The sequence below is a fragment of the Asterias rubens genome, chromosome 10 (genome assembly GCF_902459465.1).
Source record: "Asterias rubens chromosome 10, eAstRub1.3, whole genome shotgun sequence".
NCBI lineage: Eukaryota > Metazoa > Echinodermata > Asteroidea > Forcipulatida > Asteriidae > Asterias > Asterias rubens.
Genome location: NC_047071.1, coordinates 8,716,536 through 8,744,364, shown reverse-complemented (window position 1 = coordinate 8,744,364; position 27,829 = coordinate 8,716,536). Strand labels below are relative to the sequence as shown.

The 27,829-nt window shown below is 38.6% G+C and overlaps 2 protein-coding genes across 2 annotated transcripts; one reads left to right on the top strand and one right to left on the bottom strand.

Annotated features, from left to right (window-relative positions):
• Positions 1 to 519: 519 nt before the first annotated feature.
• Positions 520 to 4,556, bottom strand: LOC117295850. Its single transcript, XM_033778625.1, has 3 exons — positions 4,445 to 4,556; positions 3,146 to 3,652; positions 520 to 2,456 (listed from the first exon to the last, which is right to left on the bottom strand). The coding sequence occupies exons 2-3, from the start codon at positions 3,638 to 3,640 to the stop codon at positions 2,358 to 2,360; spliced, it is 594 nt and encodes a 197-aa protein (XP_033634516.1). The 5' UTR covers positions 3,641 to 3,652; positions 4,445 to 4,556; the 3' UTR covers positions 520 to 2,357.
• Positions 4,557 to 4,940: 384 nt separating this feature from the next.
• Positions 4,941 to 27,411, top strand: LOC117295413 (cactin-like). The gene is made up of 18 exons (XM_033778059.1): positions 4,941 to 5,126; positions 6,802 to 7,077; positions 7,814 to 7,937; positions 8,846 to 8,911; positions 10,673 to 10,753; positions 11,173 to 11,244; positions 13,109 to 13,171; positions 13,888 to 13,942; positions 14,252 to 14,343; positions 15,137 to 15,290; positions 15,867 to 16,013; positions 16,641 to 16,750; positions 18,315 to 18,493; positions 20,310 to 20,499; positions 21,601 to 21,756; positions 23,160 to 23,243; positions 23,944 to 24,057; positions 26,031 to 27,411. The coding sequence occupies exons 1-18, from the start codon at positions 5,047 to 5,049 to the stop codon at positions 26,154 to 26,156; spliced, it is 2,169 nt and encodes a 722-aa protein (XP_033633950.1). The 5' UTR covers positions 4,941 to 5,046; the 3' UTR covers positions 26,157 to 27,411.
• Positions 27,412 to 27,829: the final 418 nt, after the last annotated feature.

The following is a 27,829-nucleotide window of genomic DNA, read 5'->3' as shown; positions in this document are numbered from 1 at the left end:
ATCTCCAGCATCATTTGTGAACAGTGTACAATCTCTATACAGTGTTTCTAACATCGAGCAAAGCCCAGAGCCGAAGTTTGGAAAAAATCCCCTGTACTAATAGGGAAATAGCCTTTAGTCAAGGCGCACGCGGCACACCGGATGGCAAGCACAACCCCAACAATGTAATGCACGAAAAAAAACTATCACCGCGAGCGGCGCAGCCCCTTTACCAACTCGTTTTGGGGCCTTATGTTTTTCTTTACATTTGCCAACGATTTTAGGGGGAGAAAATGTAATGTATAATGCATTAGCGTGGTGAGTTGCTGGCCAATAAGAAGCCACAATTACTTGCATGATGTCACAAGACATTCGATGATTTTTTTCCCACCAAAATCGTTGGCAAATGTAAAGAAAAACATAAGGCCCCCAAAACGAGTTGGTAAAGGCGCTTCGCGGCTCGCGGTGATAGTCTTTTTTCGTGCATTACATTTTTGGGGCCCTGCGTGCTATCCGGTGTGCCGCGTGCGCCTTGACTAAAGGCTAATAGGAAAACGGCAATTCGCCATTTTACAGCCAAAATGAAATGCCACAAGCACTTGCACAACTAGTGTACTTATCATTCTCCTGGTTGAATACTGAAATAGTTAGCACACACACAAAATAACAAATTACTTAAAATTCCAACATCTACTACGGTACATACATGTAGTAACAATAAGCAGCCACGGCATTTAAAGGGATACAAAAGTTGCTGGCAGTCAGTGTAAGCACTTTATGCAATCCACCGACAAACCTGTACAAGTTTAAGATTGATCGGCCATCAGGGACAAGAGAAAAACCAATTAATACCCATTTGCACGACATTGAAAAAAAGAAGAAAAAAAAACAAAAAAAAACGCTCACTCAGCCATGAATGACACACCTGTTGTACTCATAAACTTTAGTTAACCAATGTACAATATTTAAACCAAAACGTTTTGAAAAGGGTATTGCACACAGCTATGTTACTATCAGGGACGGAGTTATACATGTAGTATGGCATAGTACCATTTCAATCATTGTCTACACATCAGAGGTGATGGTCACCGCTGACAAAAAAACGGGGATCCAGACCCTTGGAGGTATATAATAATTTGATTTATAGCATTCACATGCCCACCTTTTGATAATCCTTGGATTTATAGATTCAAACATTCCAAGTAGTTGCGATAACGCAACCCTCCTCCCGACGGCGGGAGGAGGGTTACGTTAACGCAACTACATTCCAAGGAGCTTTAGAGAACAGTATCCGCAGTGCAAGAGATGAAGATATTGAGAAAAATACCTTATTTTTTGTTTAAGCTTCACACTAAAAAAGCCTGATTTCAGCTAAATGAAAGTTCTTGTACCTATCCTCTCCTCTCAACATTCCATCTACAGGTAGCCTATTCTGAATAAAACAAATTCAAAGCAAATCTTTGGCAAACTCAAACAGATTATGTTTTAACCTTCACACTAAAGAGTCTGAATTCAGCTAAATGAAAGTTCTCGTACCTATCCTCTCATCTCAACATTCCATCTACAGGTAGCCTATTCTGAATAAAACAAATTCAAAGCAAATCTTTGGCAAACTCAAACAGATTATGTTTTAACCTTCACACTAAAAGAGTCTGAATTCAGCTAAATGAAAGTTCTTGTACCTATCCTCTCATCTCAACATTCCCTTTACAGGTAGCCTATTCGGAATAAAACAAATTTAAAGCAAAACTTTGGCAAACTCAAACAGATTATGTATAGTACATATACAAACAGCAATGGTATTGGTAACAACTGTGATACTTAAGTCATTCCAATAGTTTTGACATGTTTGTTGTAATGACAAAAGGAAATGTGTACATATCAAAACAACTAAAAGCTGAAGTTATATTTTACGCAAAAGATCAAAACAATGTCATGTGCTCTGAATAGACAGAATCCTACATGTACATACAGTACATTTGTAATTGTAACCTACTTTGGTATGCACCATCAGGTATATTTGACCATGGATGGCGCCCCCCGCCCCATCCCAAAAAGAACACAACAAACGAACATAAAGAACATAAAAAGTATAAACTCAAATGATCATCACACTCTTGAAATGAAGCAGAAATCATTCCTAACACAAATATAGACCCTTCCCATAAATGTTAATTGCACATATATTAACATTTTGGTTGGCAAAATGAGGGATTACAGGTGCTGCGTTTGCGCAAATGCGTTTGCGCATCTGCCAAGTGCACAACTCTATAGTTGCCAACAAATAGGGTTTGTACGCATGCGCGAATGTAACTAGCAAATTTCATGGGAAGAGTCCATTGTGAGTCCCTTCAGCTTCAACTTCAAATATCAAAAAGTCAATAGGAAAACCTATCGTTCCACTCCGGTCTTTGTTTGGACTCTGCTGACTGAATTACTCTCCGCACACTTCCTGATGATGCAGGTCGTTGACTTGCCTGGAGAAGAGAAAAACAAAGTACAGCTTTTGGTGTTTAAAAAATTCTAATAGAAACACAAAACCAAGCTGAACAAAAACAAGAAATGTTTACTTAATTATTGTTATGTTTCTTGATTATAAAAAAACAACATTTTCCGCAACCTAACAATTAAACAGCTACCTGAGCGGAAAGTTTACCTCGGAAATGCTATTTTAACTATAATGCGTTTGTTCACAATTTAAATGTAATTTTTGATTTGTGTACACAAAAAAATCAGGCCTTTCGTTCAAGCAGGTCTTTTAAGATGCTATGTCAGATTTTTTGCCCCAGACATTAAAAAATAGATTTTTTATGAGTGAATGGTATTTCAAAGAGTATCACCCACTCTATTGAAAAAAGTTTAACTTTTACTTTTAATGTTCACGAACCATGACAAAAATTTAAAACGTTTCTTATAAAACACATAAGAATTGGTCTTGTGATATATTGTCGGGATCCCTACAAAAACTAATTTTGAGCACTTTATTTCACTGCTACTAATAATTGGCAGACTTTTTCGAGCAATGGCTCAAATGAAAGCTTGTAACTTTCTCGACCCCTATCAAAACACCTATTGAATCTTAAATCAAAATTTGTGGGTCAAATCGGCCAAAAATCTTACATAGCATCTTTAAGCTACCACTGTAAGCCAATCATTTTCCACCTACTTGTCTATCAGCACTTTGGGTTTTTCTCTGCATAACAGGAGCAGGTTTGGAGTTTGTCTTCTTGACATGATCTCTAAACTCCATTGAATTGTGGATCCGTCTTTGATTGTGTGACAGTCCTTTGTTTGGATGGATGGGCGGCAGGGATGCACTCTTAGCGTCACCTCTCTTGCTCATCCCAACAGATCTCCCACGATTGTCAAACCCTGCAGCCTTATTTCTCGTCCCATCTCTACTGAGTTTTTGCTCATCCTGGTGCTCTTGTCTCCTCAGCTCCGCCTTAAGACGTTTGTTCAATTCCAAGGCATCATTGAGGAGTGCAGACGTCTCCTCATCGGTAAGTTCTGTGTGTTCTAATTCACTGCAGATGGAATCAACTTCAAAGTCTTCATGGTGGCGTAGTTTCCCTTCGTCCGTCAGGGCCTGGTCAGCCACCTGCTCAGTGAGGCCTGCAGATGTGTCTTCCATCGATCTATTCAGTCTTTCAATAGTCATCTAACATTTTACCTGAAGATGTTGATGTAAACATAAAAGGATTTTAAGGTAATACATTGCAATTGACAAAAACTAAACCAAAGCCCACTCAAACTAATGGGTCTTTAATAGTTTAGTTAGGGGTTGTTACTTATACAATAAGGTTTATCGCAAATAGCAAAATATCAAGAGAGGGCGCTGTTGAACCCACACAAAGATATAGGCGATGCATGCGCGAGTCAGGCATGACAACATACACCGCATAGCAAACTGCCCCATCTACCTACCCACAACGCATTGCGGTTCTGAATCGCGATAAACCTGGTCTGCACGTTGCACATGTGCACGTTTACACAGCCCAGTGGCGGTGGTTTGTGCAGTAAAGACAAGACAAGACGGAAGAGAAACCTTATGTTTACAACTGCAGTTGGTACACATTTCAGTTAAATTGGGTTAAAACAAAAGTCACATAAAATAACAAAAAGTGGGGAGGGGCGTAGTTGGATAATGTAACTAGGCATGCCTGTTTTTTTTCTTCATGTTTTGTGCAAATCATAATCTTTAAAATTTAACCCTAGTTTTGTTTGTCAAATCAAATCGAAATTTAATTAAGTGTTTAACTTATTTAAGTTTAACAAACATTGCATTCTCTGATTGACTGATTCTGAATCTGAATCTGATCTGAGTCTGAATGATTCTGAAACTTGACTAGGTAGTACTAGCACTAGCAGTAGTAAGTATAACTAGTTAAACTTATTAAACTGAAACCACTTTATAAAACTAAAAGAATCCATAATTAATTTGGAAGCTGATTGTTAACTTTACCATGATCTCATCTCATCGTCAATCAAGCAAATCAGTCACAATTCAATGATTCTCAAGAGTTTCACTAGATTACAAGTTAGGCCTATGCCAAGACTGGAAAAAGAAGCGTCCGCCGTCGCCAAGATTCCGTTTGAAAGTATTACCTTTAAATAATAGGACGGCAAAGGGCAATAAAGGTACCTGTACGCTTCCAATGTCATTAGCACAGCAAAACAGCACTGCGTAAGGTATATGGCGTAAGGCGCACAGTCTGATGGTACTTCCAAACTTAAAAAAACAAACAAAGTTATTTAAAATATAATTAATAAAATATTACATATAACTTAAAACAAAATACATAAAAGCCTAATTTGTATTTAAAACTGGTAAAAAAGTGTATATTTATTTTAAAATATGTTGCTTTAAGACAATCAAACAAAACAGTGTGAAGACGTGACGGGCCTTTCCCATGCTAGGAATAAGTACAATGTTAAAAACACAAAACGTTTTGCGAGTGCAGAGCACGGATCGCGAGACAAATCAAGTTGTTAGTTTTTTGGATATTTTGACGTGGGAAATTTTTTTGTAAGTACATGTAGTCTCACTCAGGGGTCTCATTCGTCATGGGAAGAACCGAGAAAAGAAAAAGACGTTCGAGGTCGAGATCAAGAGAGAAACAAAGGGATTATGACAAAAGACGAAGGTAAAACACTAGACGGGGCTATCTGTCGCCCAATTTCCGGACAGTTACGTTTAAAGATTAACTTCTTTCTTGATTTGAGTTGAGTGGTGGACTCAAATGTTTTATTCCCAAATAAAAGCGTGCAGGTTTTTGCCGATGTGTCAACAGCCTCTCTCGTTTCCAGTATTAAATAAGTTAGTGTTATTTATGTTATTAATTTTAAATAATATAATTATTATTTTAGTTTTTTACTTTTAATTTTATTTTTATAATAGAATTTAGTTTTATTTTGGAAAACATTCCGTATGGCGCCACCACTCTTTCATTCGATATGAAATAAATATAGTATCTAATTAACCTCAATCAGATATCCTTTTTTGTTAAAATGAGTGACAAAGTGGTGGCGCCATCTGGAAAGTTTCCTTATTATGATTTTTTTTATATGAATGAATGATTATGAAATAAAAGTTAAAGTCAGTGGACACTATTGGCAATACTTATTGGTAATTACTCATAATAATTATCAGCATAAAACCTCACTTGGTAACGAGTAATGGGGAGAGGTTGATAGTAAGTATAAAACATTGTGAGAAACGGCTCCTTCTGAAGTAACGTAGTTTTCGAGGAAGAAGTAATTTTCCACAAATTTGATTTCGAGACCTCAACACTCGAATTTAGAATTTGAGGTCTCGAAATCAAGCATCTAACTAAACGCACACAACTTTGTGTGACAAGGGTGTTTTTTCTTTCTGTAATATCTCGCAACTTCGCATCCGTCTGAGCTCAAATTTACACAGGTTTGTTATTTTATGCATATGTTGAGATACACCAACTGTGAAGGCTAGTCTTTGACAATTACCAATGGTGTCCACTGCCTTTAAAACAAATAAATTAAATAAATTATAAATAAGTATGATAATTATTAATAAATAACTCAGCAGTCTCATTCACAGAGATCATACAACATTACAAGTACAACAACTCGTGCACTGGACAACTCATGGGTTCAGACAACTCGACACAGAGGGCCAACAGCCCAAGACAAGACAAGTTGATGGTTGAATGAATGGCTGCTCAGTAAATGGCAATGCACTTAGAAATATTAAACGTAACATCAAAATGTATTGAATAAAATTAGTAAGCATTTGTTTGATTTATTTAATTTGTTCTACAGCTGGTTAGATATAATTTAATGTAAGTTTCATAAAATAAAAAAATTATTATTAATAAGTCTGCGAATCGTCTAGAATTGCACGAAACATTCAAGCCACATGCTTTTCCGCCATTTTTGCATGTGTTCTATGTCTCTGTCCCCTGTGCCTGTGTCCCCTGACCTATAGCCTGTCTGTGAGCCCACCCCGAACTCGCCCTCCCCACCCCAGAGTCCCCCTCCCCACCCCGGAGTCCCCATCCCCTGGGGATGACGCCTGTGCATGCCAAGACAGTACAGTACGATGGTCGAGGCCCTGTCTGTAAAGAGGAACGTGAATACCACGCCAAACCGTCCACTCAAGCTGTCTGGACTGTTGACTTTTCCAACAGTTGTCTACCATGTACTGTTTAAGCCTATCTACAACTTAAACAATGAAAATGTTATGGGCCCAATGACGAGGGCACTAATGTAAGATGCAGTGATACGTTTGTGTTAAATGCAGTAGTGTACAGTACAAGAACTTGTATTTTTCTTTAAATGCAGATCAAGATCAAGCTCCGACTCAGTCAGCAGCGACAGTAGCAGTGAAGACAGCTACAACAAGAGGAGGAAAAACCAACACAGACGACGCTCAAGGGAAAGATCAAGTTCGCTACCGCCGTCCAGACGTCATGACAAGCACAAGAAGCACTCCAGGAGACCCAGGTCAACGTCAAGGTCGCGATCGAGGTCATCCAGCAGTCGTAGGAAAGAGAAGAAACGCAGCAGAGAGGAACGTGAAGAGCCGAGACGAGTGCAGTTGACAAAAGAGGAGAGAAAGTAAGATTTACATGTACTAATCAATCAATGTCTGGCGGGAAAAAAATGCAATCACTTTTGCAGAAACTACACACTTAAGAGCAAATATTTGTTTTTCTTGAAAATGACAACAAATTCTCTGTACAAAGAGCTTTTTTGAAATGATGTTTGATAGATTAAATAGTTTGGATTGGATAACTACATAACCTATTTCTACTTTCCATGAAACTTTTTCCATCGAGTTGAGAGCCACCGGAAACCAATTTTAAACCAACAGTTTGTGTATAGGCCTATATGTAATTGCACAGAAATGCGTAGCATGTAAATTTAATCTTTACGTCTTTCTTTTTCCTGTCTGCAAAAGGTACAAACAATATACAGAATCACAAACCAAGACATTGGCACATGCCTGGAATTAAAAAAGTTAACTAAACAACTGTGACTGAAAAGCCTTTAACTCCGATGCTACTGACTACAAAGTTTACAAACGCACATGAATTAAAGATATAAAAACAAAATAAAAAAGTTACCCTTCCCCCCACTCCCTGGAACAAAAAATATATGAGTACAAAAATAAACATTTTTAATTTTCTTTTGTACCTTATGTCAATTTACAAAAAGAAATCTGCCAAAAATGGTTGCATTTTGACAGGAGGCTGTTCAAAGTCATTCATTCGATAACACCCCAGTTTTATTAGCTCTCCTTTTACCGATTGTGAATTCTCCCTCTACTTTCCTTACTTTGTGTTTTTTACAGACAGCAGAAGGAGCTGATGAAAATTACAGAAAGTGTTGAGCAAAAGAGGACCCGTAGATTGGCCAAGAAACTCGCTAAGGATCGGAAACGCAAGGAGGAGATGGGCTGGGACGAAGAAATGATGGTAAGTAAGAAGATAACCGCATCAGTCTTTGGTTATAATCTGGAAATGGTTTCAGTTAACTTTAAGTCATGTCAGTTGGCTGCCTTCAAACCCAAGCTCTGGAGGCAATAGACCGATCCAGTAGGCTCCGCCAATGACGCAAGTGTGAGCACGAACACGTGGGTCTCTCCAATGCCTTTCTGCACAACTCTGCCGCGCATGCCAAGCATACGCGCACGCATGTTGGACCTTCGTTGCGTTGTGATTGGTCAATACGCAATGGGGCGGAGCTTAATGGATCGGTCTATTTGTTTTTATAGTCAAGTTTGTTTGCACAAGTGCTGCATGTTGCACTGCAATGGTTTACTTTGGAACGATAGGTGGCAGCAGACTTAGCAGGTAAATTTTCACTTTTTGGGTGGTTCCGAGGATGTGCACATTACCAAGAACAATGGATTTACCCGGGCGTCCCAAAAGTCTCCCAAATCTTGTAAATCTGTGGACATAGTGTTTTGTGTAACAAAAAATACCCAAATTCTTTAAGGTGACCCCTTGGCTGCCACTTCCCAGGTTGTATCATAAACTTGGATGTGTGGCTACATGGCAGTTATACAGGTTGAGTGGCCTTTGAATGGCACCCCCAAACTAAGATACTGACAATAGAGAGATCACCACCATAGAGCTAGATATCTAAGTTGGTATAGTGCCGGCTTCTTAAACCGGTGGTAGTTGGTTCGAATCCCGCTCTTGTAAAAAACTTCTGTTCAACCCCAAATTATTTTAAAATTTATCCATTCAGTTTCCCTTGTGATTTATAACTTGATATTTGCAATACAATTCTGTTAGTGGAACATTCTACATTCAGTCATATCTGACTTTGTAAACAACAACTGTTTAATCAAAATATTTTGGTTTTCTTGATTATTCAGGGCTACACTAACGTTGACAATCCCTTTGGAGATCCCAACCTATTGGACACATTCGTTTGGCAAAAGGTAAGATAGACAGAATGAAATTAATAGAAGAGCTGGGAAATGACAAATATTGTTACAGATGTTTCCCATTAAGAATCTCCTCTTAAGTTGATTTGCTTTGGTATTTTTCTTTCTTTCTTTAAATCTGGCACAAGGTTAATTTTCACATATAGTTTACCCCATTACTGTTGGTAAACTATCCTGTCCAACATGTAGACGGTCCAAACAACAGACTATCTTAAGTAGACTGTAGAGACAAAGTCTAACGTACTTAAGCCATAGAGTTTCCATGTACATGTAGTGCTAGAGGTACAAGCGGAAGAAAAAACCCATGCACCGAGTGCTAGCCTGGAAGATGGGGTACTTTGTGGAAGCATGTGGTAGGTTTCCACCCAATACCAAATGTACAAACGGAAGATGCACCCAATGCTAGCCTGGAAGATGGGGTACTTTGTGGAAGCATGTGGTAGGTTTCCACCCAATACCAAATGTACAAACGGAAGATGCACCCAATGCTAGCCTGGAAGATGGGGTACTTTGTGGAAGCATGTGGTAGGTTTCCACCCAATACCAAATGTACAAACAGAAGATGCACCCAATGCTAGCCTGGAAGATGTGGTACTTTGTGGAAGCATGTGGTAGGTTTCCACCCAATACCAAATGTACAAACGGAAGATGCACCCAATGCTAGCCTGGAAGATTTGGTACTTTGTGGAAGCATGTGGTAGGTTTCCACCCAATACCAAATGTACAAACAGAAGATGCACCCAATGCTAGCCTGGAAGATTTGGTACTTTGTGGAAGCATGTGGTAGGTTTCCACCCAATACCAAATGTACAAACGGAAGATGCACCCAATGCTAGCCTGGAAGATGTGGTACTTTGTGGAAGCATGTGGTAGGTTTCCACCCAATACCAAATGTACAAACGGAAGATGCACCCAATGCTAGCCTGGAAGATTTGGTACTTTGTGGAAGCATGTGGTAGGTTTCCACCCAATACCAAATGTACAAACGGAAGATGCACCCAATGCTAGCCTGGAAGATTTGGTACTTTGTGGAAGCATGTGGTAGGTTTCCACCCAATACCAAATGTACAAACAGAAGATGCACCCAATGCTAGCCTGGAAGATTTGGTACTTTGTGGAAGCATGTGGTAGGTTTCCACCCAATACCAAATGTACAAACGGAAGATGCACCCAATGCTAGCTTGGACATTGTGGTACTATAACAATAATAATAACTCTTAAAATAGCGCATTTCACAATAACTGTATCAATGCGCTTTACATTAGTGCCCTGGTCATAGGGCCAATAACATCTCTTTTAATGTTTCTCAGCTCCATTGGGAGTATACAACCTAGGCAACAGTTTATATCGCTCCACAGGCTTTTTCATTCACAATATCAACCTCCACCCTCGCAGTTACCCATTTAGACTTTGGAACCAATTTATAGCCTAATAATTGGAAATACGTTATGGAGAAAAGTCAATCACTTTAAATGCACTTGGGCTGCTCATATGGGTAGGTAGACGGTGCAAAAAAAAAAAAAACATACTCTGAGAAAGTTGAATTACTTGCAAACTGAAAGAAAAAAAAGTATGTAAGTACATGTGTACACAGTATATACTGTATACTTACAATTGTATTGTTATTTTTATATTATACACAAGCCTGATCGTGAAAGTCCGGTTGCCTCGATTATAACAATTCTAATACACACAAATGTACCAGGAGAATACAATGTTCTGAAGGTTGTTGCAATACTTTTCCCCTTTTGTCAGAAAAATGAAAAGGTTGGATTGGTAGGTCTTGAAAACGAGCGATGGAAAGGAATAATGAAGTCAAAACAAGTAGAAAACAGGGTAAGTTTAAATTCAGATTTATTCTTCTTTTGAGGGTGTCTGTATTGTGTTCAATGATACAAATAGTTTTGAAGGATTATTTTACAGTTAGCTCTCCTTTTGTGTATAAGTCCATACAAAGCCATTCATTTATACAGCTTGTTTATGGTAAAGCAATTCACTATGAACTATGTAGATGCATTTACATTCAGCTGGCAACTTTTTACACTCACATGTGCCAGTACATTTTGGTTGGCAAGAAGTTTTTACCTTCCAGAAGGGGAAGACAATGCCTTGTTTTAAATTGATCACTCTTTACAAGGGATTTTTAGCAGTGGTTACAATTTCTTGCTGTTAAAGCTAGGGAAGTTTCCAAATAAGTCTCTGTTCCTTGACTTTGATATCTAATGTGTGAATACTTCCTTCTTTTCAAACTCCAGCTTGAACTGCAGAAGGTAAAACAGAGAAGGATTGAGAGAGAGAAGGAAAGAGAACAACGAGAAAAAGAACTGGTGAGTAATGTTTCTTCAGAATGAAGACCACTTAAAAATAATAATAACATAACATTTATAAGGCGCACAGTATCTGGAATAGTTCGGCGCCGGAAACTAGCAAGCTGACAAATTGAACAGATGAGTCTTGAGGTTGTGTTTGAAAGTAGACAGATCAGGTGTGTCCCTCAGCTCGTCTGGCAAGGAATTCCGGAGATGCTGTGCTCAGCTGGAAAAGGCACAGTCTCCGTCACTTGCCAGACGAGTTTTGGGAACATAGAGTATGTGTGATGATGATGATGATCTAAGGCCTGGTCTGATGTTACGTTGTTGTAAAAGATGTGTAATGTAGCAAGGTGCTAACCCATGGAGGGCCTTGAATGTGAGAAGCAAGATTTTGAATTGTATTCTATGATAAACAGGAAGCCAGTGGAGATTATATAAAATGGGTGTTATGTGATCGGAAGATTTGCATTTTTGTGTACAGGTATGTCATGATATAGAAAAGTTTGCTGTAACACCATGTAATAACAATCTCTCAATGAGTTGGGGTGGTTCTGAAAAGAACCGTTGGATTAACTCGACGTTTCGATCAGTATGCTCTGATCGTCTTCTGGAGGTATGTCATGGCCAAGTGGTCTGTCATTGCCCCTAGTCTGAACATCTGGCGTCACACTTCGATGTTCATGAATAACACCAGATGTACCTGCCTGACCAGATCCTGCAAGATGTACCATTGACCTCCATTCATTTCACTTGCAGATTCGCAGTCAATTCACACTTAGGCCTACATACATGTATACATGACATAGTAAATAAAACAACATTACATGATGTACAAACATTTTGCACACACTACATGCAGACAATTGAAAGTCCAAGCTGACAAAATTGCATCGCCCTCGGACCAATCATAACACAGATATGGAAGTCCTTCCTCACTGTACGTTTATCCAATGAAACAATTGTCCGGTCTAATAGACCCCTTGCATATGACATCACAAGTACTAACAGCGCCCTCACTGAGGTCAAAGGAAGACCAATCATTGGCTGAGACTTGTGTGTGGAGCGAAAACAAGCACATGTTTCTATTGTTTGACCTCAGTAATAGTGGACAATGCCAGGGGTCTGTTGCACCGGGCTCATGTTTTGGTTGATTAGGGTGTGGGTTTGAATCCCAGTCATGACAATGTATCCTTAAACGCAACACTGGACTATACGCTTCTCTTAATATTCATGCATGACGTCACCATTCTAACCCAACACAAGGCCAGCGGTGCAGCCACTATAACTAGGATCGAGTGGCTGTTACTGGTGGTGGCGAGACGTGCACCGATGGCCTCATTTTGGGTTAGAATGGTGACAACATGCATGAATATCAAGAGAGATGTATTGTCGGTTCTCTTCACCCCAGGGGTAAATGGGTACCTGTGAGGGTAGAGATGGTTCGTGTGATTGATTAAGCTTACTGTGCTACATACATGTACTTGACTGCTCAGCCTCTATACTCCACACAAAAAGCTTGGATGGTTTAAGGATGGAAATAAATGACCCATAAAGTGGTGATAGAGAAGTGTCCATTTTTATAATTGTGCTTTTATCTACATCAAACCCTGTGTATTGATTTAGACTAAGATTAAATTGTGTTTTTAGGATTTGTTTCAAAATCTCCTTGAGCCTGGCAACTTTCTTGAGAAAAGCAGTCATTAAAGGGGGAAAGGAATAGCCCATATTTTGTCCAATCCCAAAGTTTTGTATTTCTGCTAAGTAAGCTTATTTACTAGTAGCAACACAGATGCGCATTGCAATTCACCAGCTAGTTGTTGGTTTTGAGCATATAAATATTTTAAGCAATATTATTTTTTGTTTTATAATATTTTAACAGGAAGAACTGCAGAGAATGAGGGAAGCGGAATCGTTCAAGGAGTGGGAAAAACAAGAAGACACTGTAAGTTGTTCATAGGGGAAAGTACATGATAGTGTTTTGGACGAGCAGTTTCATTCCCATCCTCTAGTTTAATGCTTGCTAATGTCACACACAAACTTTGAACAATATAAAGAAACTAAGAGAAAAATTGATAAAGACATGAAAGTGGTTTCAACTGGTAACTGTTGAGAGCTCATTTTTATTGTATTATTTGATATCTCAAATAAAAAGTTCAATCCCCATAAGGTGATCCCCTGTCTGCTGCTGCCCAGGTTTGTGACGAAAACTTGGGTGTGATCCCTGGCTACACAGCAGTAAATGGTTGTATGGTTTCTGACAGGCACCCCCCAAACAAAGATATTGACATATTTGGGAGTTGCCAACAAAGGGCTAGATAGCTCAGTTAGTAGAGCGCTGGCACGTTATTAAGCCAGAGGCCATCAGTTCAAATCCCGCTCTTTCGTATTTTTTGTTGTGTTAGACCCTAAAAAGTTAACAAACTTTGATACCATAAGAAAGCTCATTGTTTTATTGCTTGACATAAGTACAGGAGATTAAGGCCCTGTCGGCATTGTTGGCTTTGGGTACGGCTATGGCTAGATCGTCACGTAATCGTGCAGCGAATTGTAGGCTACCTTAGCAACACCCTTAGCAACAGTCATAGCCATAGATGTAGCCGTCTATTCGGATACCGCCTTACAATGTTTGCTTAACTTGGTGGTTTTCTTTTTATTCAGTTCCATTTGCATCAAGCCAAGCTGAGGTCAAAGATCAGGATCCAAGATGGACGAGGTAAAAGATTTCTGTTGTGTCTTAAATACATTTATGTAATTTGTATTGAACAAGACCCCGTCTAAGGTAACCCAGCTTTCCTGTCATGCCTGTCTAGTAATGTTTTATGTTCTTTTACATATTTGTTTATTTATTTGTATTCTTTCATCATTTTCAGGGATGGGGGAGGGGGTTGAAGTCATATAAATACTGGGGAGGGTTATTATTTTTTCAAAATCCAGCGCTGGAAGTCGCAATTTGTGCCCAGTTCCGTATATTTGTATTTTTGTTATGCTACTTTTATTGATGAATTTGTTTTGTATGTTTCAGCCAAGCCAATTGATTTACTAGCCCAGTACGTTGACCCAGATGGAGATGATGATTTATCTGTTGAGATGCAAGAACCCTATAATGTACTCAAGGTTTGTACAAAGACATGTTGTTATAAATTATATGAACATCTTGATTTAGAATTTGAATCTCCTGTTTCTTTTGCTTCCACACATGGAAGGGTTGACAGTTTTTGTGGCTCAGTGCTTTAAGGTTGTTAATTGCAATTTTTAGGTCCTAAAGTTTTAACATAAATCAAAATCTTGAAGTAAATATTTTTTTTAGAAACTCAATGCTTCTTTTTGGCAAAATTTACTTTGGAGACCACTATTGATAAAACAAATCTATTTACCAGGACCTCCAAAGTATGCAAATGCAATTTTATAAAATCTATACAAACTGCACCAAGGACCTTATACCTCTGAGCTGGTGAGTTGTAAACTTTGAATGTACCTTTTTTTTTGTCATTCATGCATAAGGGGTTAAATGTTTTTCTTAGAGAATAAGTGTTTCTTTTTGCCAACATTCACTTTGGAGACCACTCTTGATCAACTAACTCCATTTACCAGGAGATCCAAAATATGCAAATGCAATTTTATGAAATCCAAACTGCACAAACGACCTTATAATCCAGCGCTGGTGAGTTGTAAACTTTGAATGTACCCTTCTTTTCTTTCATGCATAAAGGGGTGAAATGTTTTTCTTAGAAAATAAATGTTTCTTTTTGCCAACATTAACTTTGGAGACAACTCTTGGTAAAAATACCCCCACTTTATCAGGAGCTCCAAAATATGCAAAAGCAATTTATGAAATCCAAACTGCACAAACTGCGCCTGTGATTTGTAAACTTTTAATGTACCATTATTTTTTTTTTCTTGCATAAAGGGTTTGACGATTGCCGACTTGGAGGATTTGTTAGAGGACATTATAGTGTACAAGGAGCTTGAGAAAGCCAGTAATCTAGAGTTCTGGAAGGACATGACAGTTATTGCTGAGGATGAGCTGACCAAACTCAAGAAAATCACACCCGAAGGGCAAGGTTAGTGTCGCCATACAGTTTGAAATAGACAGAGCCAAAAGGAACACCAACAAACAATAAACATTATTTGTTTTACTTTGTCTGGTTGTTTTGTTGCCATCCGGTTTTGGCTGTTGTAAAGAGTCATGTAAAATCATACTGAAACATTGAACGAAGGTAGATAGAATATGGAAAAGTTTTGTGGCACACAAATCTGTCATTGTTTTCTGTTATGCCCCACGGATGGCTTCGGGGCATACTGTTTCTGTTCTTTCACCCCTTTAGTGTGCATGCAAGGGTGGTTCTTTAGATCAGAACTCAAGAATGTAGCATATCAACTCATAATTTTGTGTGTGGATTGGTCTTGGGATCCCAATAAGGCCAAATGTCAAGGTCATTTAGGCAATTTTTATTTTGTAATGTCCGAGCGATAACTTTAGAAGGACTTCACTTATACATGTAAACTTGGTGCGTGGATTGGTCTTGTGTTCCCCCCAAAAAGTCTATTATTTATGGACCACCTAGGTCAAATGTCAAGAAACGGACTGGCTTGCGAGGTGTTTGTGCTTACCAAACTATAATTTTTCTTGTTTTCAGATGGAGCTGATCGACGTGAAGGAATCAATGTGTCAGTTAGTGGTGACGTTGCTGGGGTATTCCTGGCCAAGAAACACAGTCAGTTGTTGGCCTTAAAGGAACAGATCATGCGCCGTATCAAGAGTGGAGATGCTGGTGTAGATATCGGTGAGTACAGGGTCCAATTTTTGAAGACAGACGAAGCCCTAGATCTTTTTGGTAATGTGAATCTGGAAAGTCTGTAGACCTTCCAGAATTGATCACGTCAGGGGGCCTGAGCTCACTGGTTCTTTGCTTGTGGTGGTGTTGGTGCTTCCAGACCTGTGAACACCCTTCTGCTCAGTATTAATTGTCACACAGAAAGATTTTGGTTGTTATCCAAGTTGCAATGCCAAGAGTGAGTTGAATGTCCTTATTATCCTGGGCTATTTCACATACAGTACATGTATCTAGCAGGGGGGTGGGGGTTAATTCCAGATTGTTTTATTATTTTTTGTTATGGGCTTGGCTTCCTTATACCCAGTCTGTTCAACATGATAAATGTCGTAGTGTTTTATCAGAGTTGTTCAATGCAAATCTGTGAGGTCAAAATTCACATCGCCAACGGTTCTTTTCAGAACCACCCCCAACTCATTAGAGATAGTCATTACATGGTGTTACCGCAAACCTTTCCAAATCGTATTTCCACCATGCAAAGTTTCAAATCCTACTTAGACTTTCTCTTATTATCTTCATAAATATTGTCTGTGGGGAGACTCAACATTATGATTTTGTTTACCTCTTTACCATACATAGGTTATTGGGAGTCTTTGCTTCAACAGTTGAATGCTTACATGGCCAGAGCTAGATTAAAGGAACAACATCAGGAGAAACTTAAGAGGAAACTAGCATCACTAAGGCAACAGGTACGAGGGTTTTTTTTTTTATTTTATTTTTTTTTTATTTATTGATATCCAACAGCGGAAAGCCGCCACTTACAGGAATCGTTAAAAACTATGTAAAAATATAAATTTAAATATGAATATAAATACAACAATATATAACATTAAAAATTAAACATTGATAAAAACATTATTATAAGTAGACAAAAATAGTACACCGTAACCCACATCAAACAGACCAGGGAATACCAACAAGTACACAAACACACATCGGACATTAAAACAAACACATGAAGTAAGAATACACAAACAGAACAACACACGAAACCCCAATAAGTACAACAAACAAACAAACAAACAAACAAAAACAAACAAACAAACAAACAAACAAACAAACAAACAAACAAAAATAGAAACAACACAAACACCAACAACAACTTAAACACAAACACACCAACAAACACCCCAACGAACAAACAAACACAATAAAAACACTCAGATTTACAAAGCAATTTGATGAAGTTACAACTGGCCAGCAGCTGCACATGAGATGTTCACATTGCTAGAAGAAAGTTTGGCATTAATCTTGATTATTAAGGGTTTAACTTGGGAAGCATGGATAAATTATGTCACGGGCCCGAATGGCGCGTGACAACTCCAACAAACAGCTACCCAGTGTCATACGTTTTCACACAATCGCCTGGTCTTGAGGGAGAACCACAGTATAACAATGGAGCAATGGTGTTGGCAAAATCTACTGTGTAGTATGGTATACCTGAGCTAGAGCGCAAACACTAATCCTTCACCCCTTTGTGGGCTACTGTCCGTGTAATCTGCACCAAAATGTAAACAACAAAATGCACAAACAACGTAAAAATCACTGGAACGCTTAATCCTCATGGGAGGAGCCTGTGACAAGTTTTGCATGATCTTGTGTTGTCACACGTCTGCCCGTGGGCGACCGCGATCTTAATTTATCCATGGTCCCTTAAATTGATGCAGGATGGTTGTCACACACATTCATGTTGTGATCCAAATTTCATTCAGTGATATTTGAAACTCAATCCCATTCAATCAAATTTAGTACCAGTCTCATTCAGCGATAGCATCGTAATATTTTCTAATAGTGACATCACAATGCTAACCATTCCAATGTATGGTGTCAGGGTCGAGCAGATTAGAGCAATGAACTCAAGCTCTTGTGATTCTGTTCAGCAGAGTGTGGGTTCGGGAGTCGTGACACTTGTGTCCCTGAGCAAGACACTTTGTTATGTACATGCCTTTCACCCAGGGGTAAATGGGCACCTTCGAGGGCAGAGATTGTTCTTGTGATTGATTTAGCCGAGTGGGGCATATTTATTGCACAGGCTGTATACTCCCCAGGGAGCTGAGATGTTTAAGGAATGATTTAGGGCCCAGTGACCAGGGGTAATAATGTTGGAAGCGCTTTGAGACGTCCTTCTGTTGTGAAAAGCGCTATATAAAAAGTGGTTATTGTTGTTATTATTATTATTATTATTATTATTATTTATTATTATTATTATTATTTTTTTTTTTTCAACTCTTTCTTCATTATCTTACTCTACAGCAAGGAGTTTTGAACGATCCAAAACACTCGCCTTCAGGGTTTCAGGAATCCGTCAAGATTGAGCTTCCGTCGGATTCAGATGGTGAGGATCATGAGATTAGGAAACGTATCAAGCAAGAACCAGAATCAGCAGAAGAGGTAGCAGGCCCCAGTAGTAAGCCAGATGATGATGCTAAAGAGTGAGTAATTCAGTTCCTATGGCTAGAGTTATCATACAAAAAAACTCCACAACTTGAGAATTTTTGCCAGTACTCTGGACATTATTAAAGGGAAGTCACTCGTTTGGTAAGTAAGTCAGTCAGTCAGTCAGCGAGAGGCTGTCTTCAGCCGACGCCTTCTCTGGAAACTCTGATGGTCGCCTTCCGAGCACCCTGGTCCAGCATCAGCGTCCTAAGCTCAGTTATTTCTTATTTATTTATTTTAATTCTTCGGACAAAAAAAAGCAAAACAATAAAACAAGCACAGGCCGTCCAGGGAAGGGCAAAAGTAAAAAAACTGTCATCAAAAAAGATGTGCCCTCAAAAGAGGGCTGTTGCGTCCTTCTTCAGCTGATCTACGTTTTTTAATCACTCTTAAAATGATTGGCAATAAAAACTTACTTGGGTAAAAGTACTGGAGCTTTCAATAAAATCGTTTCATCTCAAAGTGAAATGGTTAGGGATTGATATAAAAGTTTTTGTTCCCCAGAATTTGAATAGCATAACATTTTGAGAATCACTTCACGTTGAAGTAATGTGGATATGGAAAAATGTATCAGTTTTCACCACTAAGAGTTTGAAGTTGAGAGACATTTCTGTCAGATACATTTCTCAGACATGTGAAATTGTGTATTTCATTTACGGATGATTCTACCTCCCTGAACATTACGCCGTTATCTCAAAAACGCTAGCCACCATTTAAAATGAAATATTTGTTATGCTTGTTTGATTGTAGTTATATCTACACTCATATAAAGGATAAAAACAATCAAATGGTTTCATTAACCAATGTTCCCTTTAATTTGTCTAATGTAAAGATTTTTGTATTAACCTTTTTGCTAACCCTTTTGCACTCTGTATAGATTGTGCAAGTCTCCAGCAAACTTCCAAAAATTTGGTCCCCCTTTGGACAACACTTCCATTGCAAGCTGGCGCACTTTAATGGCTTCAATGTTCGCAAGACTTGCACACTTTGTTGCGTTTGTTCGTGTTGTTAAAGCTCTCTCAAGAAAACTATTAGAGAAGCTAAAGACACTGGACACAATTGATAATTTTCAAAGACCAGTCTTCTCACTTGGTGTATCTCAACATATGCATAAAATAACAACCCAAGGATATTGGCCGTCAAAGTTGCGAGAGAATAAAGGAAGAAAAATCACTCTTGTTGCACAAGTTGTTTGCCTTCAGAAGCTTGAAATCGAGACCTCTGCCAGGGTCTTGTATCCAATTCAAATATTTTAATGAGAAATTACTTCTTTCCCAAAAACTATGTTACTTCAGAGGGAGCAGTTTCAACAGCTCTCCATTACTCACTATCAAGTAAGTTTTTATGCTAACCATCATTTGAGTAAAGTGTCCAGTGCCATCAAAGACAGTGGACACACTATTGGTAATTGTCAAAGACCTGTCTTCTCACTTGGTGTATCTCAACATATGCACAAAATAATAAACCTGTGAAAATTGAGCTCAATTGGTCGTCGAAGTTGCGAGATAATAAAGAAAAAAACACCCTTGTCTCACGAACTTGTGTGCGTTTAGATGGGTGATTTTGAGACCTTAAATTCTAAATCTGGAGTCTCAAAATCAAATTCATGGAAAATTACTTCTTTCTCGAAAACTATGTCACTTCAGAGGGAGCCATTTCTTACAATGTTTCATACCATCAACCTCTCCCTGTTAGTCGTTACCAAGTGAGGTTTAATGCTAATAATTATTTTGAGTAATTACCAACAATGTCCACTGCCTTTAACACCTAAATTGCTTTGAAATCACCCTTTTGTCTCTCGTTGATTAACAGGCCAGAGTCTGTCTTGACACAAGAAGACCTTGAGGAGGAATGTCTTGTTGAGTATGAGAAAGGTTCCTACAGCCCACGTCTCCATCAGTATAAGACTCTTCCCCCGGAGACGTTGATCTTTGACCCCGATGAGGACAAGGCCAAGCTACAGCGAGTCCGTCAACAGCTCATGACTACAGGAACAGTCGAGGTAAGTCATGGAAACAAATAAATGTACAGACATTTACATGTATAAGCCATCATTTGGCCAGCATGAAATGGGTTGTCTCTGTTCCAAATTCCCTGCTGTTTCCTCTCCCACTCCATTTCCTGTCCTTACCCAATCTACCCTCATCTCTCATATATTCTTCACATGATTCTTGTTGTATCCAAACCTTCCTGTCAGTCATCTTTATTCAGGACCAGTGCTTTAGTTGCCTGTATGCCAACATGTTTGTTTAATTTTTGTCCTGTAGCTAAACTTTGTTTGCAATTAATGCCATTGTACTTTGTAAAATGGCCGAATAAATAATAATAATAATAAGATTAATAAATATCACTATAAATAATTATAATCTAAAACACATTGTGTTTAATTTGTATGTGTGCAATTTGTTCATACAGTTGTATTCCATATCAACTGCGATTACAACTTGTAAATTTGATTTATAATAAGTCACAGATTGATAAAAGAAGTGAATTACTAAAAAGAATAAAAGTATAACCATGTATCAGGAACACAAGAGAGACCTACAATATGATTGCTTTAGTTTGGTGTCAACAAAACGTGTGCATTTAGTTGTACACGTATAATTGGGACCCTCAGAACGAAGATATTGACAAATATAGGGAGACTGCCAATATTAGGCAAGAACAGCCAGGTGATAGAGCACCAGCATATACACCCGGATGCTGCAGGTTCAAACCTGGTCAATTTGTCCTTGTTCCTTGTTCACACCAAATTGGTTTTATATGTACCCAGACAGATTTTCTTTCAATGTATTGCTTAATAACTGCTTTAAAAAATTGTATATGAAGGAGTTAATCCAAAAATCACTGCTGCTCCTTTGACTTTTTTTAATCCAGAAATCACTGCTGCTCCTTTGACTTTTTTTAATCCAGAAATCACTGCTGCTCCTTTGACTTTTTTTAATCCAGAAATCAGTGCTGCTCCTTTGACTTTTTTTAATCCAGAAATCACTGCTGCTCCTTTGACTTTTTTTTAATCCAGAAATCACTGCTGCTCCTTTGACTTTTTTTAATCCAGAAATCACTGCTGCTCCTTTGACTTTTTCTATTTTTTCTTTTTCAGAATACCGTAGAGTCTGAGTTCATCAAGAAAGCGAGAGAAGGGATGAATTCAGAAGAAGCCACTTTTGCTGTGGAGGTGGACGTTCAGAACAAACCCTACTTATGGTCAGATAAATACCGCCCTCGTAAACCACGCTTCTTTAACAGAGTACACACAGTAAGTTTTGTGGCAACAGCACTATGGAATCCAGCCTCTCTACCAATGGCAGCGCGCTGTATCAATACCTCTCATCATTTATCCCTGCTAGGGGTGTTCTGAAAAACAATGCTGATTGGCTTAAAAAAGTGACTACTTTGGGTGCATGCTTGTTAAAAAATTACAAGCGCTTGAATGGCGATTGTAAATTGCTCATTAGTACGCACGTGTTAAAGTCACCTGGAAGTGGTATTTTTTCAAAATAAAGCTTTTGTCACTAATATATGTGTTTTGATGAGTGGAATGTGAATAAACAGTTAACTAAGGTTTAAAAAAATCAGTTCTTATGTTATTTACAAATTTAAGAGTAGACCCCGACCCGAGAGGGTGCTGTTCGTGACGTCAATCGAGGCAGACTTTGCCTGTAATGCGTAGAGTTAACACAATTGCAAAGTACATGTACGGACCAAGTCGTGAGTTTGTACGTAAAAAAAAAAATAAAAAATGTTTTTTTCCGGCAATGCCGACCAGGTGTATTGCTGCTGAATGCAGAAAAACACTTTGTGAAATGTACCAACTCACGACTTGGACGTACATGTACTTTGCACGTGTTTACTATACGCATTGCAGGCAAAGTCTGCCTCGATTGACGTCACAAAAGGGGTAGGTGGAGTCAGCCCCCCAAACAACTTTATATATTTTTTAAACATTTAAATCGTGACAAACAATTCCTAAAAAAAATTGTTTTATTGTTCGTAAGCATATACTCTTATGTTTGAAAGAAAAAAAATTATATTTCCTGGTGACTTTAAGGCCATTGGATACTTTCAGTTAACAGTATCACAACTTCTATATAAAATAACAAACCTGTGAAAATTTAGGCTCAATCGGTCATCGGAGTCGGGAGAAAATAACGGGAAAACCCACCCTTGTTTCCGCACCTTTTTCGCCGTGTCATGACATGTGTTTAAAATAAATCCGTAATTCTCGTTATCGAGAATTGATTTTGTTTTAATGTTTTCTCAAAAAGTAAAGCTTTTCATGGAATTATATTTCAAGAGAAGTCTTTCACCATTACCTTCTGTAAACCCTGTAAGTTTTTTGTAAATCTGTGAACTTTTAAATTTTTTTATGTACCGAAAGTGTCCAATGGCTTTAAATGCAAGTATTTTGAGGTGATTCCAATTCAAATGAATGATGTTTTTACATGATCACCCTAACTAAACTGCATACAGTTATACATTTCACAAGATCAAAGAAGAGAGAGTACCAGCTGCTCTTTGACTTTATGTACATGTAATGCCTCTTTTGCGGGTTACCATACTTGAGCAGTCACTATGGCCATCTTAACAAAAACATCAAAAGCCAACAATTCTTAAAACATTTGTCCCAAAGCAATAACGATTTTTCTTGACTCTTTCCAGGGTTTTGAGTGGAATAAATACAACCAGACCCATTATGACATGGACAACCCTCCGCCCAAGGTCGTACAGGGATATAAGTTCAATGTAAGTATTTATATATCCTAGTGGAACCTCAAAATCTCTTTTGCCTGATTCTAATGCTGCAATTGAAATGTAAAGATTGATATTGGCTGGGACAAAATGTAGGATTCAAACAGAGAGTTATACATAAGAACTAGAGGGCCCACTGGCCTATATACGCGCCCCGGCATGCGCGCAGGCGGCCATTTTCTAAGTTGCACAAACGGGCATAATTGACAAAACAGCAACGCCGCAGCGTTCAATAAACACAAACTCCAACGTGTACTTCATATTCAACGCGCATGCAGAATGGCGCGCGTGTCTCATTGCGGTCCCGTCACGTTTGTGCAAGAAGCATCACCAGTGCGCCCTCTAGTTCTTATATATAACTCTATGGGTTCAAACTGCTTCTGGCCACCGGGCTAGCTCAGTAGTCTAGTGCTAAGACATCTGCTCTAGCTCAACAAAGTTCAGGGGTCCAAATCCCACCCAAGTGGTATGCCAAGTGGATTCTTTTCACAGGACTCGGGAAACCCGAGTATACAGTGCTAAAACATTGCTTTGGACTGTAAATGATCAATATGCTGATTCATGTAAACCAGACTGGCTTGGTAAATTAAGTGACACTAAGTGAAAGCCTCTGTCCGGAATTTTTAGAGCCAACATATATTTTGTCTACAGTGATACAAACTGATTGACGCTATGTCTTTATTTTCTCCTCCAGATATTTTACCCAGATCTTATTGACAAGAGACAGACACCCGAGTACACACTAACACCCTCTAATGAGAGTGAAGACTTTGCTGTGCTCAGGTTCCATGCTGGGCCACCTTATGAGGTGAGTGAATATTGGCTTAGCTTGATTGCTGTTAGCCTGAACATGTAACGTCATGCTTCGAGGCTCGTGAGTTACGCCAGAGAGTTGTCTCTAGCGTAGGTCAATCCCAATCCATACACTGTACATATACATGTACTGTACATAGTCAGAGATACCAACATACACGATTTGGGCGTAGCAAATACGATTTCGAGCCGTGACTACGACGCTACGATAATACTCAATAAAACACGCTAAACAAGCCGCCCAATATAATTTTATTAAATCGTACAATCATAGAGTAAGGACAGAGACTGCTTACTCTATGGTACAATACATGCAAACAACGAATGAACTATTCAGTGGAAATAAAAATTAAGAAAAATATCAAAACAATTGTAACAGAAAAGAAAAAAAAACACTTTTAATTTTAGAACGCAGTGTTGAATAATAGCGGCGAATTCATTCGAACAATTCACTGGAACAATGTACGTGTCTCGACGTAATGATTGTTGCGTGCCCTCCCCCGCTGGCTGGCAGGCTGAGTGTGCATTTTTTACGCTAGTGCATTGCTGCAAGATCGTACCCATTGATCTCTATTATTACACGATGGGGAATAGTGCACACGTGCGTGGGGGGAATGAGGTTGTGTGTGAGCTATTGTGTCGCAGTTACCTCATTCCTCTCATGTATCCACTATTATTGTGCCCACGCTGTCTGTACATGTACTTCATCGAAGCTTGGCAAAAAAAGTTCGAAATAATGGCGACAAAAAAAGGAGACCTTCTGAACAAAAATACCTTCAACTGAGTGGCCTGTGAGGTCTAAGCTAGACAGTTTCCATGTTTTCCTACCAGTAATTGTAGCGCCAATGTCCAGACAATGCCCAAAATACGGACACGTATTTTTTTCCCAAAATCCGGACACGTTTTTTTTTTTTTTTTTTTTTTTTCTCTCTTCCAATAGCTTGTTGTTGCATTTCTGATCATTAAAACAAAAACATTTAAGTAAGGCCACCCTTTTTTATGTTACATTTAAGTAAGGCCACCCTTTTTTATGTTACCTTTATTTTTGAAACAAAGTCAGAAGATGAGGAAAATCAGGGTTTTTTTCAAGTTTTTTTTTCACTGGCCATTATAAACATTTGTAGCTGTCCTGTTGATGCATACAGGTAATTTTCATTTCACAACAATGCCTGAAAATGAGCTAATTAGCATTGTAGAGAGTAATAGAAAGATCGGTTTAGGGAGCCCAAGCTGCGCTCGCCCTTAACATTTGGGAGATGCTACTCTTTTTTAAAACTCAATGTTGGCATCTCTGCATAGTACACATGTGGACACTGCATGCAGAGGACTGAAAGAAAGCTTTCCATATCTGTGTTTTGATTGGTCCGAGGTGATGTTTGTCAGCTGCACCCACATCACTCTGACCAATCAAACACAAAGATATGTTAAGCTTACGACACTGCATGCTTGTCATGTTTATCCCTGGTTCTGAAAACAAATAGCTGTCATTATCCTTGCGTCTAAAGACGGGGGACTAGTCTTGATTGCTGTCTGTTTCTGTTGTTAAAACCTTTATCTGTTTATGTCATATTGTGGACTAAGATTATCAATATTGTGGAGGGGCTCTAGACTGGGTCTAAAAAGCAGAAAGATTTGGGCTCTAACTCTGATCCGAGTCTTCTGCAATTTTCTTTTTCAGCTGGGCTCAGTTTCATAGAGCTGCTTAAGCAGAGAGTTGTGCTTGCTTAACAACTTTTTGCTAAGCAAACAGGCAAAGCAAATACCAATCACTGATTGTACATGTACATGTGACATGTTCTTTAGGCTTGTAACCTTAATCTGTTAAGCATAGTTGTGTTTAGCTACTAATTGTGCTTAAGCGGCTCATGAAATTGGGCTGTGAATTAAAGGAAATACACAATACATTCTATGACACCTATGGCTGTTTATCAGATTTGTTCCTCAAGTATTTTGTCTATTCATCTGCAGGACATTGCTTTCAAGATCGTCAATCGTGAATGGGAATATTCACATCGTCATGGTTTCCGCTGTCAGTTCAACAACAGTATCTTCCAGCTGTGGTTCCGTTTCAAACGCTACCGCTATCGAAGATGACCAGTTTCTAACGAGGCTTACGGATGGTTCAAGAATGTAGTAGGGACTCGACGACTACAGGTTCAAACTATGAGTAGCACGCCGAGCAAAGCTAACCCTCTAGGGTTCTTTACTAGGATCTGTACTCAGTCTAACAAAGTCCAACACCAGATGGTAACTCAACACCCAAACTGTTGGATTTTGATTATGGTGGTATACCTGATTCCTGTAAAGTATGGCGAGTTTACTTATCCAACAAAATATGATGTTGGCTTTTAAATTGTTGGGTGCGGTTAAGATTTTAAATTTTTAAATGCAATACCAAGTCTACAGTTGCAAATCAAATTTCATAAAGGCGGACAAAAATAAAATCATTGACCAAAAGGACAGTCTAAATTATTAAGAAATAAAAATAATATCTTTAATAGCATAAATCTGGTTATTTTGGTGTTGAAATGGCAAAGCAGTTTTACCTTGAATGGCAGCTCTTTCAAGGATTTTTATTTTTCTCCCGGAATATTTCAAGGAGCACCAAGGCAGTGACTAGGGCATGGGGGTACATGTATTTGCCTCCGTTGTGCTCTGAATATGGCACATGCTCAAACAAGACCTTTTTGTCATCGTCCTAAACTTGTACTTACAAACACTTAAAGTTTGCTTTTAAAATTTTAAATTATTCAGTCATCATAAACTGGCACCACAGACTGCCACAAAGTAGCAATAACTTCCAGGCTAGTGTTGGGTTTGCAAGGGTTTCAAACGTGGTTCAGCTGGCAAATATTACCCATTTGCTAGGTAAGTTTACCCCAAAAATGTCCAAAGCGAGCACAGCTTTGCGAGTACACTGCTAAAAATGGTATTCTTGAGAAAAACATCTTACTTTGAGAAAATATGTCTTGTGTCATATGTCTTGTTTCTGCTCCAGAGATGTATAGGCCTCTGTTTCAGCTGCGTACGCAGCACCCAAGCCGAGGTTAGAGAAAGGCCCAAGTTAAATTGAGTAAATACATGACTTTGTCCACTTTCTTACTAGTCCATTTCACTCCACTCTTCTTTTGTAGTGTATGTACATGTATAGAAAAAACAATGACATATCTGCTGGGTTTGGTAACAAATGTATGCTTTTCACTTTTTGTTTATAATTGTACGTACATTTTCACTGTGACAATATTACAGAATTTTCTCCTTCGAACTTGTACAATTATTATTCCCATTGGTTTTTTTTTTTCTAAAATATTTTAAGAAATAAATGCAGATGCACCAACTGTGTATTGAAGCAATTGAAGCTTTCTTTGTTGTTTCTTTATTGATAATAAATAATGATCATCAGTTCATATAATCATAGCACCTTACATGTTCTTACGAATGTTTTCAGGACAGGATATGTGCTTAATTTTGGAATAATAAGACCCTTTTAACAAAGCATCGGCTTGACATTTAACATTGAGATGCTGCACAATGTGCAGCCAATTACACAAGAAAACGTGGCATAAAACCCTTTCTCTGAACAATATTTTTGTTCTTTTGTGCATTATACAATACAACACATAGGACGAACTACTTTACATCCCATCCTAAGGACAAAGCAACGACATTGAAGTGTCTTGCTCGAGGTTACGAGTGCCATGACCAGGACTCGAACCAAGACTCTACATACAGATCAGAGACAACCAGAGCGCGAGTCAATGCTTGAC